The 16,361-nt window shown below is 47.6% G+C and overlaps 1 protein-coding gene across 11 annotated transcripts in view; it reads right to left on the reverse strand.

The window, feature by feature from the left end:
* Positions 1-16,361, reverse strand: part of NFX1 (nuclear transcription factor, X-box binding 1) — a 195,314-nt gene that overhangs the window by 72,314 nt on the left and 106,639 nt on the right. For all 11 annotated transcript variants that reach the window (XR_010598514.1, XR_006172450.2, XR_006172445.2 and 8 more), the window contains exon 13: positions 11,571-11,679. Coding sequence is in view for 6 of the 11 variants with exons in the window: in XM_005312595.5 (XP_005312652.1) it covers positions 11,571-11,679 (109 nt within the window). In the remaining 5 variants the exon portion in view is untranslated. The remainder of the gene's footprint in view (positions 1-11,570; positions 11,680-16,361) is intronic.

Genomic DNA, 16,361 nt, shown 5'->3' on the forward strand with positions numbered 1-16,361 from the left:
GGCAGGCGTTTGCCACACCGTCTTATAGTTGGACTGGACTGTCCGTATAATCAGGAGAGCGACTCTGGAGGGGCCCTCCAGGCTCAGAATGTCGACCATGGGGTCCTCCTGCTCTACAGTCTCCTCCGCTTGCAAGCCCAGATTGAGGGCTACCCGGCAAAGCAGGTCCTGGTGCGCCCGATGATCAATCGGGGGAGGGCCAGACACTGTCGTGCCCGCTACTGCCTCGTCCGGCGAGGAGGAAGAGGTCGGGGCCTTTTGCCCATCCTCACCTTCCTGCAACCCGTCGTCGACTGGTTGTTCCTCTGGGGCCTGTCCCACGGTGTGGGACTGGGATGGTACCGTGCTCGGTGCCGAGTCCACTCCCTCCCGCTCATGCGGTCGAGAGATCGTTGCCTCCTTGTGAGAGGGCGGGCGGTACCGCGGAGAGCGGGATCAGTACCCTGATGGCCCAGATCTCGAGGCCCTAGATGGGGGCTCTTGCTGGTGGTAGGCCCAGGGTGTCCAGAACGGCCATTGGCTTGGTTGGCCCCATTGGGGATGGCCAGAGGCTTCGTAGTCTCTACTAGCCTGTGCCCTATGGGCATACCCGCCGTACCGGCCCAAGTCAGTCTCCGACACGGACGGTGATCTGGAAGGCCACGGCGGAGCCGTGGAACGGTGCCGGTCCGGGTTTGGGGAGTAGTGTCTCCGCGACCAGGACCTGGAGCAGCGTCTCGCCGACCTGGACCAGGATCGGTACCGGTGACCACAGGACCGGTAACGACTACGGGTGGTCGGTCTCGGGGAACGTACTGCCGACGCATCCCGGTGCCGACTCGCGTACGGCTGCTGAGTCGGTGCCGACCGCTTACTGAGGCCGACTGCTGTGGCGCTTTCTGCGCGGAGGGCAACCGGGAGTCCACCGAGGCGGAACTCGACCAGGACCGGTGCCTCAAACGGTGCCGAGATGTGGCAGTCTCGGCGAGGCGTCCTCAGTTTGTGGAGGGCCCTCAACGGACAATGCAATGAGGTCTTTTGCTGCCTCAAATGTGTCCGGAGTGGAGGGCTGTTCCAAGAGCTCCTCCAGCCCTTCTTCCTCACTCGACGCGCCTATTGATGGGCCTTTCGGCGCCGGAGCCGGCGCCGGGGCCTGTGACGGGGCCATGCCGGCCTTAGGCGCAGTCGAGGTCTTCGCCAGCGCTGCCCTCTTATGCGAGGAGCGTCCTCGGGCCTTGGGTTGGCCCTTCGATTTTGTCAGCGAAGACGACCGGTGCCGTACATGCCCCCGTTGGGTTGGTGCTGTGGGCTTCGGGTGACCCGCCGGCGCCGGTTCCCGAACCGATGCCGGGGCGCTCTGCACTGAGGCAGACGGTGCCACCGAAGTGGAGGGCTGTAACGCCGTCTCCATGAGCAGCTGCTTGAGGCGAAAGTCTCTTTCTTTCTTAGTTCTGGGCTTAAAGGCCTGGCAGATCTTGCAGCGCTCTTTCTGGTGAGCTTCCCCCAGGCAGCGGAGACACGAGTCGTGGGGGTCGCTCAATGGCATAGGTTTACGGCACGTGGCACAAGCCTTGAAGCCTTGGGCGTGCGGCATGCCCCGCCGCCCAGGGCCGGTGCCGGGGTTGACCAAACAACCACAGCAGGAACTTTAAGTACCTAATTAGCTGTTAACTACTAAGCTTAACACTAACTACTAAATAACTGATAACTGTTGCAGATAACACTAACGACTATGCTAAGGGACACTCTCAGACGAGAGACAGAGTTGTTCCAACGCCGCCACGGACGGTAAGAAGGAACTGAAGGGGTCGGGTCTGCAGGGATATATATACCCTAGAGCGGGGCGCCGCTCTGGCGGAGGCCCTGCCGACCCGACGGGAGCCGCTAAGGGAAAAAGTTTCCGATGTCTGTGCACGTGGCGCGCGCACACCTAATGTGTAATGGACGTGAACAATCACTCGAAGAAGAACTGGAGTTCTTTGAGATGCATGGTCCCTATCTGTATTCCACTGTAGGTATACATGTGCTCCATGTGCCTGAGACCAGAGAATTCTTGCAAGCAGTCTCTGTTGGTTCATGCCCAAATCCCAGCTATTCTTGTGCTCTGTACTGAGGGCATAAAGAATGAGGCAGGGGAGACCAACTGGCTCTTCCATTTCTTTGTCTATGGTAAAGCCAGTTATGATCTGAAGCAGAGAAGGAGAGTGGGTAGTGGAATACAGATAGAGACCACATACCTTGAATAACTCCAGTTACTTTCCTTTCTTCTTCGAGTGCATATTCTACTGTGGTTGACTGACAAAATAGTACCTGGAGAGGAGGAGGGTGTAAGGATGTTTGTAGAACCACTGCCACAAAGCATGAGTCAGCGGAGCAGTCTTGGACCAAGGCACAATGTTCCGTGAATGTGTAGATGGAACTCCATGTAACTGCACTGCAAATATCAAGCAGGGATACTTCCTGAAGTGATGCCACTGATGCCCCTTATGCACCCTTGTAGAGTGAGCCCATACGGGGGAGAGAGTTGTGTCAGCTATAGAGTACGATACAGCCAGAGACCCACTTAGAGATTCTCTGGGAGGATATAGCTTGACCTTGAACTTGTTCCGCTATGGCAACCAACAGTCTACATTGCAATTAAACACTGACAGCTGGCCCGGTCAACTGACTTAGGCCCATAGCCTGAGCCCAGGGAGCCCGTCTAATTGCAGTGTAGATGTTTGGGCTCGACCTTGAGCCCTGGGACCCTCCTGCTTCACAGGGTCCCAGAGCCAGAGCTCCAACCCAAGCCCAAACATCTACACCACAAATTAAACAACGCTGTAGCTGCATCAGTTGACAATGGCCAACCACAAGTGTTTAATTGCAGTGTAGACATACCCTAGGAGGCTTTCTGATCGGTTTTGTTTTCAGCAGGTAAAAATCGCACATCAAGGAAATGAAGAATCCTTTCCTTGCCAGAGGCATTGGGCTTCAGAAAAAAAACCAAAAAAATAAAACCAAAACACGCAGGTAGGTGAACTAGCCAATTTAGGTGAAATTCCAAAACTAATTTAGGAGTCAATTTTGGTTGTAGTCATAGCAAAACTTTGTCCTCATGAAATATTGCATATGGAGGATCAGTTGTCAGTGTCATGAGTTCACTTTTCCTTCTGGCCAAGGTGATAGCAATGAGGAATGCTACCTTCATCAAGAGGTAAAACATGGAACACTTAGCTAGTTGTTCAAAGGTGACTTAGTGAGTGCCAAAAAGTACTAAGGTAAGATCACATTGAAGGTTGTTTGTTTACTGGTGGAAAGATTCTCATCAGGCCTTTCAAGAATTAGGTTACAGGCTGGGTAAAGATCAAGTGACTGTCTGATGACAGATGACACATGCTGATTGCCACCAGGTGAACTTGCAGTGAATTAAGGGAAAGAACTGATGCCTTCACAGTAAGTCTAAAACAGCGGGACCATCTGCTGTCTCTGAAGATGCATGCTTTTGCTGGGCCCAGATAGAGAAATGTTTCCACTTAGCTACGTAGCATTTTCTGGCGGAGTCCTTTCTGCTACTATTAAGAATGGTTGCATGGCTTCACAGCAGGTACTTTCTAGGCTTGACACCCATCCAAATCCCAAGCCATGAGATGAAGTACTTTGGGGTTGGGATAGTAGACCCTATCATTCTCCTGAGTCAAGAGATTTGGAAAGGATTGCATGCTGATTGTTGGATGGGATGACATCTGTAGGAGGCTTAGAAACCAGAACAGTCTGGGCTGTTTGGGAGCAATGACTTATGCTTTGTCTTGCTAAATCTTCTATAGAACTTGAGATGGTATCATGATGGGAGGGTAGGCATAGCTCAAGTAATCTGACCAGGGCAGAAGGAGAATATTGCCTCTGGAGTGCTTTTCTTGAGCTCCCCTGGAGAAGTACATGTTGCATTTCTTGTTTGCCTGCCCCAAATGGGGGTTCCCCACTGAGTGAAAATGCTGTTCACTACTGACTAAGGCTGTCTGCCAATTAATTCTGCATTTCTGGAGAGTACACTGCCAAAAGGGTAACATGATTTTTGATCCACCAGTTCCATAAGGTAACAGCTTCTACACACAGGGGGATGGACCTCACTCACCCCTGTTTATGTAGAATACAGTTATGATGTCCAATATTATGAGTACCCAGTGAAAATGAATGGTAGAAAGGCTTCACAAATTTCCTGGACTGCCCAGAAGTCCACAAGACTGATGTGAATTCTGGGCTCTCGATGCATCCAAGTCCCTGCACCATCTGACTGTACACGTGAGCTCCCCAGCCTATCATGGAGGCATCTGTAATGATCATCTTGTCAGGTGTGGGGCTAGGAAAGGAATACCTACACACACTTGTTCAGGATTTTTCCACCAAGTTAGTGAGGTCCTCACCCTGGTAGAAAGTGTCACTATGGTGTTCATGCTGTGACTGATTGCTTTATATACTGTTTGGAACTAAGTCTGCAGGAAATGGAAGTGCAGTCTGGTAAATAGTGTGGCATAAGTCCATGATGCATCCCGGGAGAGAAAGGGAAGTCTGAAATTATGTTCAAGAGGCGCACATTACCTCGTCTATCACGTTACTCATGGTGTGAAATCTATCCATCGGGAGATAAACCCTCACCCTGAGTGAGTCAAAGATTGCTCCTATAAATTCTGAAGTCTTAGTTGGAATCAGGGTAGATTTTTCCATGTTTACACAGATTCCTAGGGATGAGAGAAGGTGAAGCAGAGATGATGTTGATGTGAGAGCTTTCTCATGTGTCCTTTCAACAAGATGCCAATAGTCTAAATATAGGAAAATGGTGAAGCTGCTGCATCTGAACTGTGCTACTATTACTAGAAACACTTTGATGAAGATGCTGGGTGTGGTTGCTAGGCCAAATGGGAGTACCCTGTATTGGTACTGGTCAGGACCCACCATAAACCTGACAGAAATCTTGTGTGGAAGGGGTCAATGTCCACATGAAAGTATGCATCTTTCATATTGAAAGCTGGCCTCCTTTTGGGGGATGCCAGTGTAACCATATGGAATTTTAGTTTGCAAATAAAAAAAAAAAAAGACACTGAGTTGGTGCAGATGGAGAGTGGGTCTCTACCCTCCCTTTTTTTTGGGACTAGGAAATATTTCTAAAGGAGGGATTCTACTTCTGGGCAAAGGATCTCCTCATGAAAATGGTCTCAAAGAAGGATGGGGAAGGGAGTTTTGGAGGGGGCAGGAAGAAAAACTTATTGGTAGAGCCGGAATGGATGATATTCAGCACCCAGCTCGTCCATTGTTATTGCATTCCGGTTGTGGAAAACAAGCCACCAAAGCATATGTGAGGATTGGGTGGAGATGGTATCAATAATATCTTATGCCTGGGGAATAAGGTTGGATTGATGTGAAAGATGTGTAGGATGTAGGTATTGTGGCTTTTGCACACTCTGCCTTTCACAAAGAGGTTCATAGAATCACTGATGGCAAAATGGTTGAGGCACAGCTCTTGTTTTGCCAGGATGTTCGCGGATCTTTGGGGCAGGCGTATATATACCCAGAAAATGGAGGGTTGCCCTGCAGTCCTATAGTGAGTGCAAAGACTCCTCAGTCTTTTTGTTGAAAAGGTTGGTCTTGAAGGGCAAGTGCTTCATTGTGTTATAGTTTCTCCACAAATGCAGTTCTGGACACCAACTTGCCTTCATCAATAAGGGCCTGAAATTGAGCCATGTCTTGCTGGGGAAATTTGTCCTTAAAATCCAAGAACTTTCAATAATTCAGAAAATCATACTTGACCAACAGCACTAGATAGTCTCCAATTCAGAATATTGAACTAGAGGATGTAAAAACCTTCCTTCCCAGCAGGTCCAGTCACTTGGCCTCCTAATTTCAGAGTGGGTGGCTAGATCTTTCTGTGGCAATCTGAACAAGTAGGGAGTTTGGTGCAAGGTGGGTAAATGGAAACTCTGCTCCCTTTGCTGGGACAAAGTAGTGCTTCTTAGCCCTCTTGGTAGAGATGCACATTGCCAATATATGCTGGACATATCTGGCTTCATTCACCAGTATTATTTGGCTGGACCCTGTGTGATGCAGGATGTCCAGGAGCTTGAGTTGTGTGTCCTGAACCTTCTCCAGGAACATCTGGAGCTCCTCTGCCACCCTACGTAGCAGCTCTCAAAATTGCTTATTGTCACCCAGAGGGAATGGTGAAGCTGGGATGACTGCCTCATCGGGAGATGAGGAGGATAACCTTGCCAGTACTGGTAGAACTAGTGGATCCAGCTCATGGGGATCAGGTGGAAGCGCTAATTACTCTCTTGTGGTAGGGAGAGTGACTCCCTGTTAGATTGCTCTGACCTGGAGAATCATGCTTATGGGTCCCATGGGCTGCACTAGGGTCAGTAAGAGTGATTGAAGGTGGGCTGAGGATGTCCCCATGCTTGCATGAATCATGCAAGCTGCTGTGTACACTGATCCCTTAGAGACAGCAGACCTGGTATTTTTGGGAGTGTTCAGTGGATAAGGGGTGACTGGAGTGCATCTATTGTTAACCTGCAAAGCAAAGTAAGGGCTAACATTGCCGAAAGGAGAGTATTTGGGTTGCTAACAAGCTGGTGATATCAGAGGGGTAGCATCGAGATAAGCATAAGCAAGGCGTCCTCATGCTGGAAGGAGGGGATTAACAAGGTGACTTATGGTCCTGGGTACCCTAATAACCTTCATAATGATGTAGTTGCCAGGATTTACTCACAGTTTACTGGTTAACTAAGTATCAGACCCCAAGCACTTGTAAATTAGATTCTAAGAGATTCACAAATCTCTTAGATGGTTGGGGAACAGACAAATAAAAGTTTGCAGTTTGTTATTTTCCATTTGTTTATTTCAGGTAAAGGAAAGAGAACTAAAAGTATAAAATGGATCAGACTGATCCAATAAAAGGGCCTGAGGCCAAAGGCTTAGAAAATCAGCCTAAGGCAGCCCTCAGTGAAACAGCCATGAAGTTACAGTTGGCCAGGTTAGAGGTGGCAAAGGAACGAGAATTCCAGATGTAAACAGCCAAAGAGAAACAGGCAGCACAAGAGGAAGCCCACCAGAGAACCCTGGAGGCAGAAAAGCAAAAGTGGGAGTCAGAGGAAGCAGCACACCAAAGAGCCCTGGAAGCCGAGAAGCAGAAACAGGTAGCAGAAATAGCTACACATTAGTGAGCTACAGAACTAGAGGAGTGGAAGTGGGAGGAGAAATCATGAAAACAGGATGCTGGAGGCATGGATACAAAACCCTCAGGCAGCAAGCACTCCTCTCCAAGGATCAAATAATTGGGACAAATTCTGCCCTAGTTACAAGGAAACTGTTTGCACTGAGGAATATTTGACCATCTTTGAAAGGACCACTAGGCTATCGAACATCCCTGAGGGCCAGAGAATAACTGTCCTGCTCTCTAAGTTAACAGGGAAAGCATTACAGGTGTTTAATTATGTACATGTAATTAAAGCTATGACAGGAAACAAAGGATAGGAATAAATGGTCAGGTTTCACAATGGAGAGAGGTAAATAACAGGGTACCCCAGGGATCTGTACTAGGACCAGTGCTATTCTACATATTCACATGTTCTGGAAAAAGGGGTAAACAGCGAGGTGCAAAGTTTGCAGATGACACAAGACTACTCAAGATAGTTAAGTCCAAAGCAGACTGCAAAGAGTTACAAAGGGGTCTCATAAAACTGGGTGACTGGACAACAAAACGGCAGATGAAATTCAATGTTGATAAATGCAAAATAATGCACATTGGAAAACATCATCCCAACTATACAAACAAAATGATGGGTTCTAAATTAGCTGTTACCACTCAAGAAAGAGGTCTTGGAATCATGGATAGTTCTCTGAAAACATCTGCTCAATGTGTTAGCTTTTTTTGGCTGCTATTGCAATGTTAGGAACCATTAGGAAAGGGATAGGTAATAAGATAGTAAACATTATAATGCCACTATATAAATCCATGGTATGGTTATACCTTGAATATTGCATGCAGTTCTGGTCGCTCCATCTCAAAAAAGATACATGAGAAATGGAAAAAGAAAAGTACAGAGAAGGGCAACAAAAACAACTGCCATGCATTTTGTAAACACCAGGGGGGTGGAGGGGGAGGAGAAGGAGCTGCTGACAGGCCAAATGGGAGAACTGTGAGCTGGTGGTAGGATTCATTGACCATGAATCTGAGGAAATTTCTTTGCTGTGATGAATTGCCCCATGAAAGTAAGTGTCCCTTAAGGGTTGGAAGAGACCTCAGGAGGTCATCTAGTCCAACCCTCTGCTCAAAGCAGGACCAATCCCTAAACAGATTTTTGCCCCAGATGTCTAAATGGCCCCCTCAAGGATTGAACTCACAACCCTGGGTTTAGCAGGCCAATGCTCAAACCACTGAGCTATCCCTCCCCCAAGTCAAGAGCAACGAACCAGTCCCCAGTCTCTAAGGAGGGGATTTCAGAAGTAAGAGTAACCATGACAAATTTTGTTTTCTTCAGAAACTTGTTTAGTTGCTTTAGATCAGTGGTTCTCAAACTTATTTGATCGGGCCCCCCTTCTTTGTGTCTGTAGTCGTTAACATCTCTCCCTTCCCCCAAGTACATATACCGCGCCATTCAGTTCTGAAGGCAGCACTGGCCAGCAGCAGTACAGAAGGGTGGCAATGTGAAAATGATATTCGTCAATATCACTTTTCACAGCTGACTTAGACAGCAGACTTAGAAGTAAAGGGGAGAATGTGAAAAGTGATATTTGTCATCACTTTTCATAGCAGACTTAGTGCCCCATTGCCATCCTTACTTCTGCGCTGCTGCTGCCACCCTGCTGCTGATGATGTCAGGGGAAGAAAGAGAGAGAGAAAGAAAAAAAAAAAAAAAGACAGCACACAGGTCACGCCTACCGTGACACATTCCTGTGCCTCCCCTGGGAGTCCACCCCATAGTTTGAGAACAGCTATTTTAGATCTACAATAAGCCTGAGACCCTCTTTTGCCATCAGGATTTGGAAGTATCAGGAATACAATCCTCTTCCTTGGAAAGGCAGGGGAACTTCCTCTATGACCCCCACAAGGAGGAGAGACTGAATATCACACTCTTGTGGGTGTGATTCTGAAGAGGAACAGGGAAGGGGAGTGTGAAGTGGGGACAGAAGTAAAGGTTATATCCCTGTATCACTGTGCTTAGGACCCACTGGTGACATGGGACCAAACACTTAGGAAGTGGGCAAAAATAGGTTAAAATCATACTGACTCAGCAGAACCTGCTGGTTCGTGATTCTCAGTTGTAACTCTCCTGTGAAATAAATCTTCCAACCAAAGAGGTCCAGCTTTCTTGCTTCTTTCCCTGTTTGCAGTAGACACTATCAGGAAACCAGGTGGTTTGTAAAAATATTAATATCCCTAAGAAAGGACATATCTCCTTTCCGCCCTTTTAACAGTGAGAGGAAGGGAGGATGGGGTATGCCATAAGATCTTGATGGCCCCTAGGATAGCTTCATTTATAGGGAGAACTACCCTAGAGAGCCCCACAAAGGTCAAAATGTCCACCAATCTGTGCAACTTTTTTTGCACCTCCTCTGGTTGGATAAGCAGAGCCACAACCACCCTTTTTATTAAGTCCCGGTCGGCCCTGAAATCATCTGAAGGGGGCGAGGTAGGCTCCGTAAGTACTGCCTCATCTGGTGATGAAGAGAAAGAGACCAATGGGTGTTGAGGGAGATCCTTATCTAACAAGAATTGGACAGGAAAGTCCTAAGTAAGCAATTCCCCTTGCATGGTACAGGTCCCAGCAAAGGGGAAATGGGGACCATGTTGTAGACGCTTCTGGTGCCTACTCAATATGGGAGGGCAGGAAGGGAGTAGGGACGCTGTAGAGCATGTGGGGAAGCCTCATGGACTCCAGAAAAGCCAATTAGCATGGCGGTGGTACCCCGATATGCACTGGCTGTTGGTCCTTGGGCTGAGATCTGGAGCAAGGTGGGTAGATACTCCACTGGGGCTGCTCTGGTCTTGAGGCATGTTGCTGAGGGTCACAGACCTGCATAGCACTTGCATGACAATGTCCCCTATGTGGATTTTCCAACTCCAAAATGATTTTCCACTGGCCAGTAGCAATCTAATGTTGCAAGCTGCCCCCCATTAGCTTCTTCACTGTCAATGCAGCTCTCATTCCTGTGTCCCTATGGTAGAGGGCTGGGGCAAGATTGACATATGGATCTGGGAATTTGGCCTTTCACATCCAAAAGCTCTGCAGCTACTGCTAGTCATTGCAAACCTGCATTATGATGCGATCCTACTAATCAGTACTTGTTTCTTGGGCCCAGAAGCAGCATTTCACCATGTGCAGCTGCTCCATGAATAGCAACCATCAACTTGAATTGTTTTTTGCTACGTCCCTTAAACTGTCCTCAAACAAATCGTCATATCCCCCCATTGTTTTGGTACTTCCTGCGGGTCTTCAAATACAGAAATGTGCGTCTTGTATTTGAAACGTTCATAAGAATACTGCAGAGCTATGTGTCAGGGGGTGGACACTGAAAAGTGTCACGTGGGTTTGTGGATTTTAATAAAGAAAGCATGAAAATTATGGGCCATGGATGGCATTATGGGTTAGGTCGGCATAACTATGTCGGTCATGGGTGTGGGTTTTTTCCACACCCCCAACTGACGCTTATTTATGTTGATCTAACTTTTAAGTGTACATCAAACCCCATCACATAAAAGTCATCTGTCTGAATCTGTATGATTTTAGTAATCACCAAAAATTGTTACTATTTGATGGCTGTGTGTTGGTCTCAGTGCAGTACCCAGTGGACAGGTGTTGACCCCACAGAAGTTTCCATAATTCAACATCTGAGCAGAGAGCCCAAGAATCTCCACGGCATGGAGATGACATAACTTCCATTCCTATAGGTGGTCCTACTAGGCTAGGGTTAAGATACACGATTGGGCCAGTATGGGAAAATTTATAGAGCCTGGTTCTGTAGCTAAACGAAGCCTTCAGTCTGCAACGCTTTCAATTTGACACCTTTTAAAATAAATTTAGTGCTTGTGAAAATAAACTGATGAAACATAACTGGGACCTTAATTCTTATGAATAACTGCTTGTGTCTGTGAAGTTAATCTTGTTCCTAAGTGATTGCAGGATCAGGGCCTTAAAGTAAGTAAACTTTACTGACATTAATTTTTTTTTTAAATATAAATCCTGTAGTGAAATTATTAAATCTAACAAATAAAATAAGTCCATCTAATTCAATTATATGCATCCGAAGAAGTGGGCTGTAGTCCACGAAAGCTTATGCTCTAATAAATTTGTTAGTCTCTAAGGTGCCACAAGTCCTCCTGTTCTTCTTTATACAACTTCGTTACCCATGGCAAAATATGGCAATCATGATCATCTCCATAATTGAGTATCTGAATTTTTATTATAGAAAAATAATGCACTTTCAATAATACACCTAAATCAGAGAATCTCTGATTAGATTAATTAATTAGTTAATTCAAGGGACACTCTTAAAGGATCAGAGTTTAAAATGTCTACAGTGCACTAATCTTCTGAATATATGTACTGTAGTATACTCACTTGTCTGCCAGCATGTTTGACAGTTGCCACGGTGACAAGGTTCTTCACATCTATGAAGGCTACAATTGAGTTTGCGTCCACAAACCAAGGGACACTTATGTTCTTTGTCCTGGAAAAAATATTTATGAAAAATTAATACATTATCAATGCTTTTCCCCCTCTAAAATGCCCCCCCAAAATGGCAAAACATGATTAAAATCCACTACTGGCCATGGCCATATTACTGTACCCAAGGATAGAAGAAATTAACAGTCTTAAGATTCTTTTCATACCACGTGCTGAGCATCTGTGATTAAGTGGGAATTTTTTGCAATATTTGTATGAAGACGATGTATACCTCAGTTTCCCTATATACTGTAGTGTTATCTAGTATGGGTGGGGGTGGTGGTGAGGGGAAGATCTGTATGCTCTGAGGGCAGGCTAAAGACAAAGGTGTGAGTGGCACCTTTTAACTTGCTGGTCAGCAGCCTAGCTGTCTGGGACAAAGGGTATGTCTACACTACGGGATTACTCCAAATTTACAGAATTCGATTTTTGGCAACCGATTGTATAAAGTCGAGTGCATGCGGCCACACTAAGCACATTAATTCGGTGTTGTGCGTCCGTGCTAGCATCGACTTCCGGAGCGTTGCACTGTGGGTAGCTATCCCATAGTTCCCGCAGTCTCCCCCACCCATTGGAATTCTGGGTTGAGATCCCAATGCCTGATGGGACCAAAAATTTGTCACGGGTGGTTATGGGTAAATGTCGTCAATCAATCCTCCCTCCGTGAAAGCAATGGCAAACAATCATTTCACGCCCTTTTCCCTGGATTGCCCGGGCAGATGCCATAGCACGGCAACCATGGAGCCTGTTCAGCCTTTTTCCACTGTCGCCGTATGTCTACTGGATGCTGCTGACAGACGCGGTACTGCAGCGCTACACAGCAGCATCCCCTTGCCTTTGCAAGTTAGCAAAGACGGTTACCAGCCATACTGTACCGTCTGCTGCTGTCATGGGTGCTCCTGGTTGGCCTCAGTGAGATTGGTCGGGGGCGCCTGGACAAAAATGGGAAGGACTCCCCAGGTCATTCTCTTCTTTAAGTTTTGTCTAATGGAGAGTCAGTCCTGCCTAGAATATCAGGCAAGCCTACTAAAGAACCAGAGAGGCAAATGGCCGCTCCGGGTCAGAACCCCAGACATCCCGCAGAAATGATGAGCTGCATGCCATTCTAGGGGGTACCCCTACAACAAGCCCACCCGTTGCGTCCCTCCTCCCCCACCCCTCCCGGGCTACATTGGCAGTTATCCTCCCTTTTGTGTGATGAAGTAATAAAGAATGCATGAATTTGAAACAACACATACTTTATTGCCTCTGCAACCAGAGATCAAAGGGGAGAGGGCGGTTGGCTTACAGCGAAGTCGAGTGAACCACCATTCTGCACTTGCTCAGCCTATAGCTGAAAACGGGAATCTGTGATAAGCACTAGGATAGAAGCACAGGCAGGACTGAATCTCCATTTGTGTGTGGGCCTTTGGTTGACACTGGTAAAATACAAAATGTCCCAGGATATGTATGTTGGAGGACAGTTCTAAACGGCAGCTTTATTTTTTTATTTGCAGCAAAAAGTATCTGATTATGAGCCCTGGGAGCAAGGGGTAGGTTGGGGTAGGTGTGACCGCACGGTGCTGCCGAATGGGAGAGCAGCCGGAGGCAGAAGCCTCCAGCTGGCATGATATTCCAGGCAGGACTGAATCTCCATTACACAAAACTTAAAGAAGAGAATGACCTGGAGTCATTCCCTTTTTTGTCCATGCGCCCCCGACCGACCTCACCGAGGCCAGCCAGGACCACCCACGGGACAACGATGACGGTTACCAATCATACTGCACCGTCTGCAAGGCAAGGCAAGGGGATGCTGCTGTGTAGTGCTGCAGCACCGCGTCTGCCAGCCGCATCCAGTAGACATACGGTGACAGTGAAAAAAGGCGAGAAACGATTTTTTTCCCTTTGCTTTCACAGAGGGAGGGAGGGGGTGGGGCCTGACGACATATACCCTGAACCCACCCGAGACAATGTTTTTGACCCTTCAGGCATTGGGAGCTCAACCGAGAATTCAAATGGTTTTCGGAGAGTGTGGAAAATGTGGGATAGCTACAGTCGTGAGTTGCCCCTCCCTCCATGAGTGTCCATTTGATTCTTTGGCTTTCTGGTACGCTTGTCTCAGCTCCTTAAGTTTCACGCAGCACAGTGTTGAGTCCCTGTTGTGGCCTCTGTCCATCATGGCCTTGGAGATTTTTTCAAATGTTTTGGCATTTCGTCTTTTGGAACGGAGTTCTGATAGAACAGATTCATCTCCCCATAAAGAGATCAGATTCAGTATTTCCCGGTGAGTCCATGCTGGGCAAACAGGAAATGAAATTCAAAAGTTCACGGGACTTTTCCTGTTTACCTGGCCAGTGCATCCAAGTTCAGATTTCTATCCAGAGCGGTCACAATGGTGCACTGTGGGATAGCTCCCGGAGGCCAATACCATAGGATATAATAATTAGTTAATTCAATCTCCTAGAACTGGAAGGGACCTTGAAAGGTCATCGAGTCCAGCCCCCTGCCTTCACTAGAAGGACCAAGTACTGATTTTGCCCCAGATCCCTAAGTGGCCCCCTCAAGGACTGAACTCCCAACCCTGGGTTTAGCAGGCCAATGCTCAAACCATTGAGCTATCCCTCCCCCCAAAGGGGGGGGGGGGGAATTGCGGCCACACTAACCCTAATTCGAAATGGCAATGTTGATTTCGCCACTACTCCCCTCGTCGGGGAGGAGTACAGAAATCGATTTTAAGAGCCCTTTATGTCGAAGTAATGGCTTCGTTGTGTGGACGGGTGCAGGGTTAATTCGATTTATTGCTGATAAATTCGAACTAAACTCATAGTGTAGACCAGGCCCAAGTGGGCCTTAATCCCTGTGTCAGTGGAGAAACCATGAAGCAAATCACTGGGATATTGAAACCTGGCAACCAATGACCACAGATTGTCCCTCCTCTGTGCAGGAAGCCAAGCAGCATTTCCCCAGTTCAGGAACAAAGGATGGGGGCAGTGTGAAATGGGAGTTAAGGGCTAGAGGGCGAGATCTCCCCACAAGCGCAGCCGTGCAGGGGAAGAGCAAGTCCTGTCCCTCCCTAGCCTGGCTGGGTCTAGCAGCTAGCAGCCCCCGGCTGGGGCATTCCCAGCAGCACAGGGGAGATCAGACCCACCTCCACCTCCGGGAACCTCCTGCAGCTGCAGGAAGCTCCATGGATGCTGCCTTCAGAGCCCAGCTCTGAATGCAGTGCAGAAGTGAGGGTGGCAATCCCGTGACTCCCCTAAAACAGCTTCGCAATCTCCCCAGAACCCCCTTTTGGGTCTGGACCCTCATGGTTACAACACCGTGAAATTTCAGATATAAACATTTGAAAACGTGAAATTGACCAGAATGGACCATGAATTTGGTAGGGCCCTATTCATTTCTCTATGCTAACCAAGGTCTTCCTATGTTGCATTCTAGTCAACTAATAAACCCCTACAGTTTGACAACACTGGCTGAGTGTCACTGCAGATGCTGGTGGAGGTGCATTGCTCCCTAAGATTGTACAAGTCTCCCTCAGGGATCTATCTCAGTGAGACTCACTGAATGGAGCTCTTGGTGTGATGAAGGCCCAGAGGTCCAGTCTAAGGAGGCAGGAAACCGCATGGCTTACCCTGGAGGAAGAGTGAGGCCCCAAGGGGGTCTGGCACACTGAAGGGATCCTTCCTGAGACTACTCCAAAGCTGGGGTCATAGCACCAATCCTGTAGATCTATGACAGTATTGCATTGTTCAACTGGAATTTTATCAACTTAGGACTAGTATACACAAAGTTTTGGGCTGATATAGGATCTGTATTTGTTTAGGGTGTGATTTTTTTTTTTTTAAACGAAAGTTATTTTGTACAACCCCTAGCATGGTCACAGTTAAACTGATATATAGATGGCTTATACCAGTATAGTTTACTCCGCTTCCCATATGGGAATAGCTATACTGGTATAAGGCACATTTATACTGGTATAATTGTGTCCATACTAAAGGGTTGTACTGCTTTAAGTATACTAGTATAGTTAAAGTAGTACAGCTTGTGTGTTGACAAGCTCTTAGTTCAGTGGTTCTCAACCTATTTTCATATATGCGGCCCACGATATGTTACCTGGGCTGCAGGTTGAGAACAACAGTGCACCTCCCCCAAGCCCCTTCACAGACCCCTATGCCCAGCAACCCCACTCAGAGAGCCCTCCAGAGAGCGGGGCCAAGAACGGAGCCCTGGGGGTGGGGGCCAGGCAGTCGGGCCCCCAGAGCTGGGCCGGCTGGCAGGGCAGATGGGCCCCTGGAGCCGGCCCCACAGTGGCCAGGCGGCAGTGCAGCCAGGACCCCAGCCCTAGGGCCTTTAGCACACAGCTGAGTCCCTGTAGCCTTTAGCATACAGCTGGGCCGCAGCTGTGTGCTAATTGGGCTGCATGTGACCTGCGGGCCACAGGTTGAGAACAACTGTCTTAGTTACACAATCACACTTGGGTGCACAGCATTAATCCTAAAGACTTTTTGAACGAAGGGTAAGGATGAATATTTTACATTACAAAACAGGGAATCTACACCTCAGCAGCCTTTTCACATACTATTTAAAAAAAAAAAAAATAGGTACAGATGTAGCATTTTACCCTGAACCATTTCTTAGCCCTAGTCTACACTACGGGGTTAGGTCGAATTTAGCTGCGTTAGGTCAATTTAAAAAATGACCGCATCC

Source organism: Chrysemys picta, chromosome 2 (genome assembly GCF_011386835.1).
Source record: "Chrysemys picta bellii isolate R12L10 chromosome 2, ASM1138683v2, whole genome shotgun sequence".
Lineage (NCBI taxonomy): Eukaryota > Metazoa > Chordata > Testudines > Emydidae > Chrysemys > Chrysemys picta.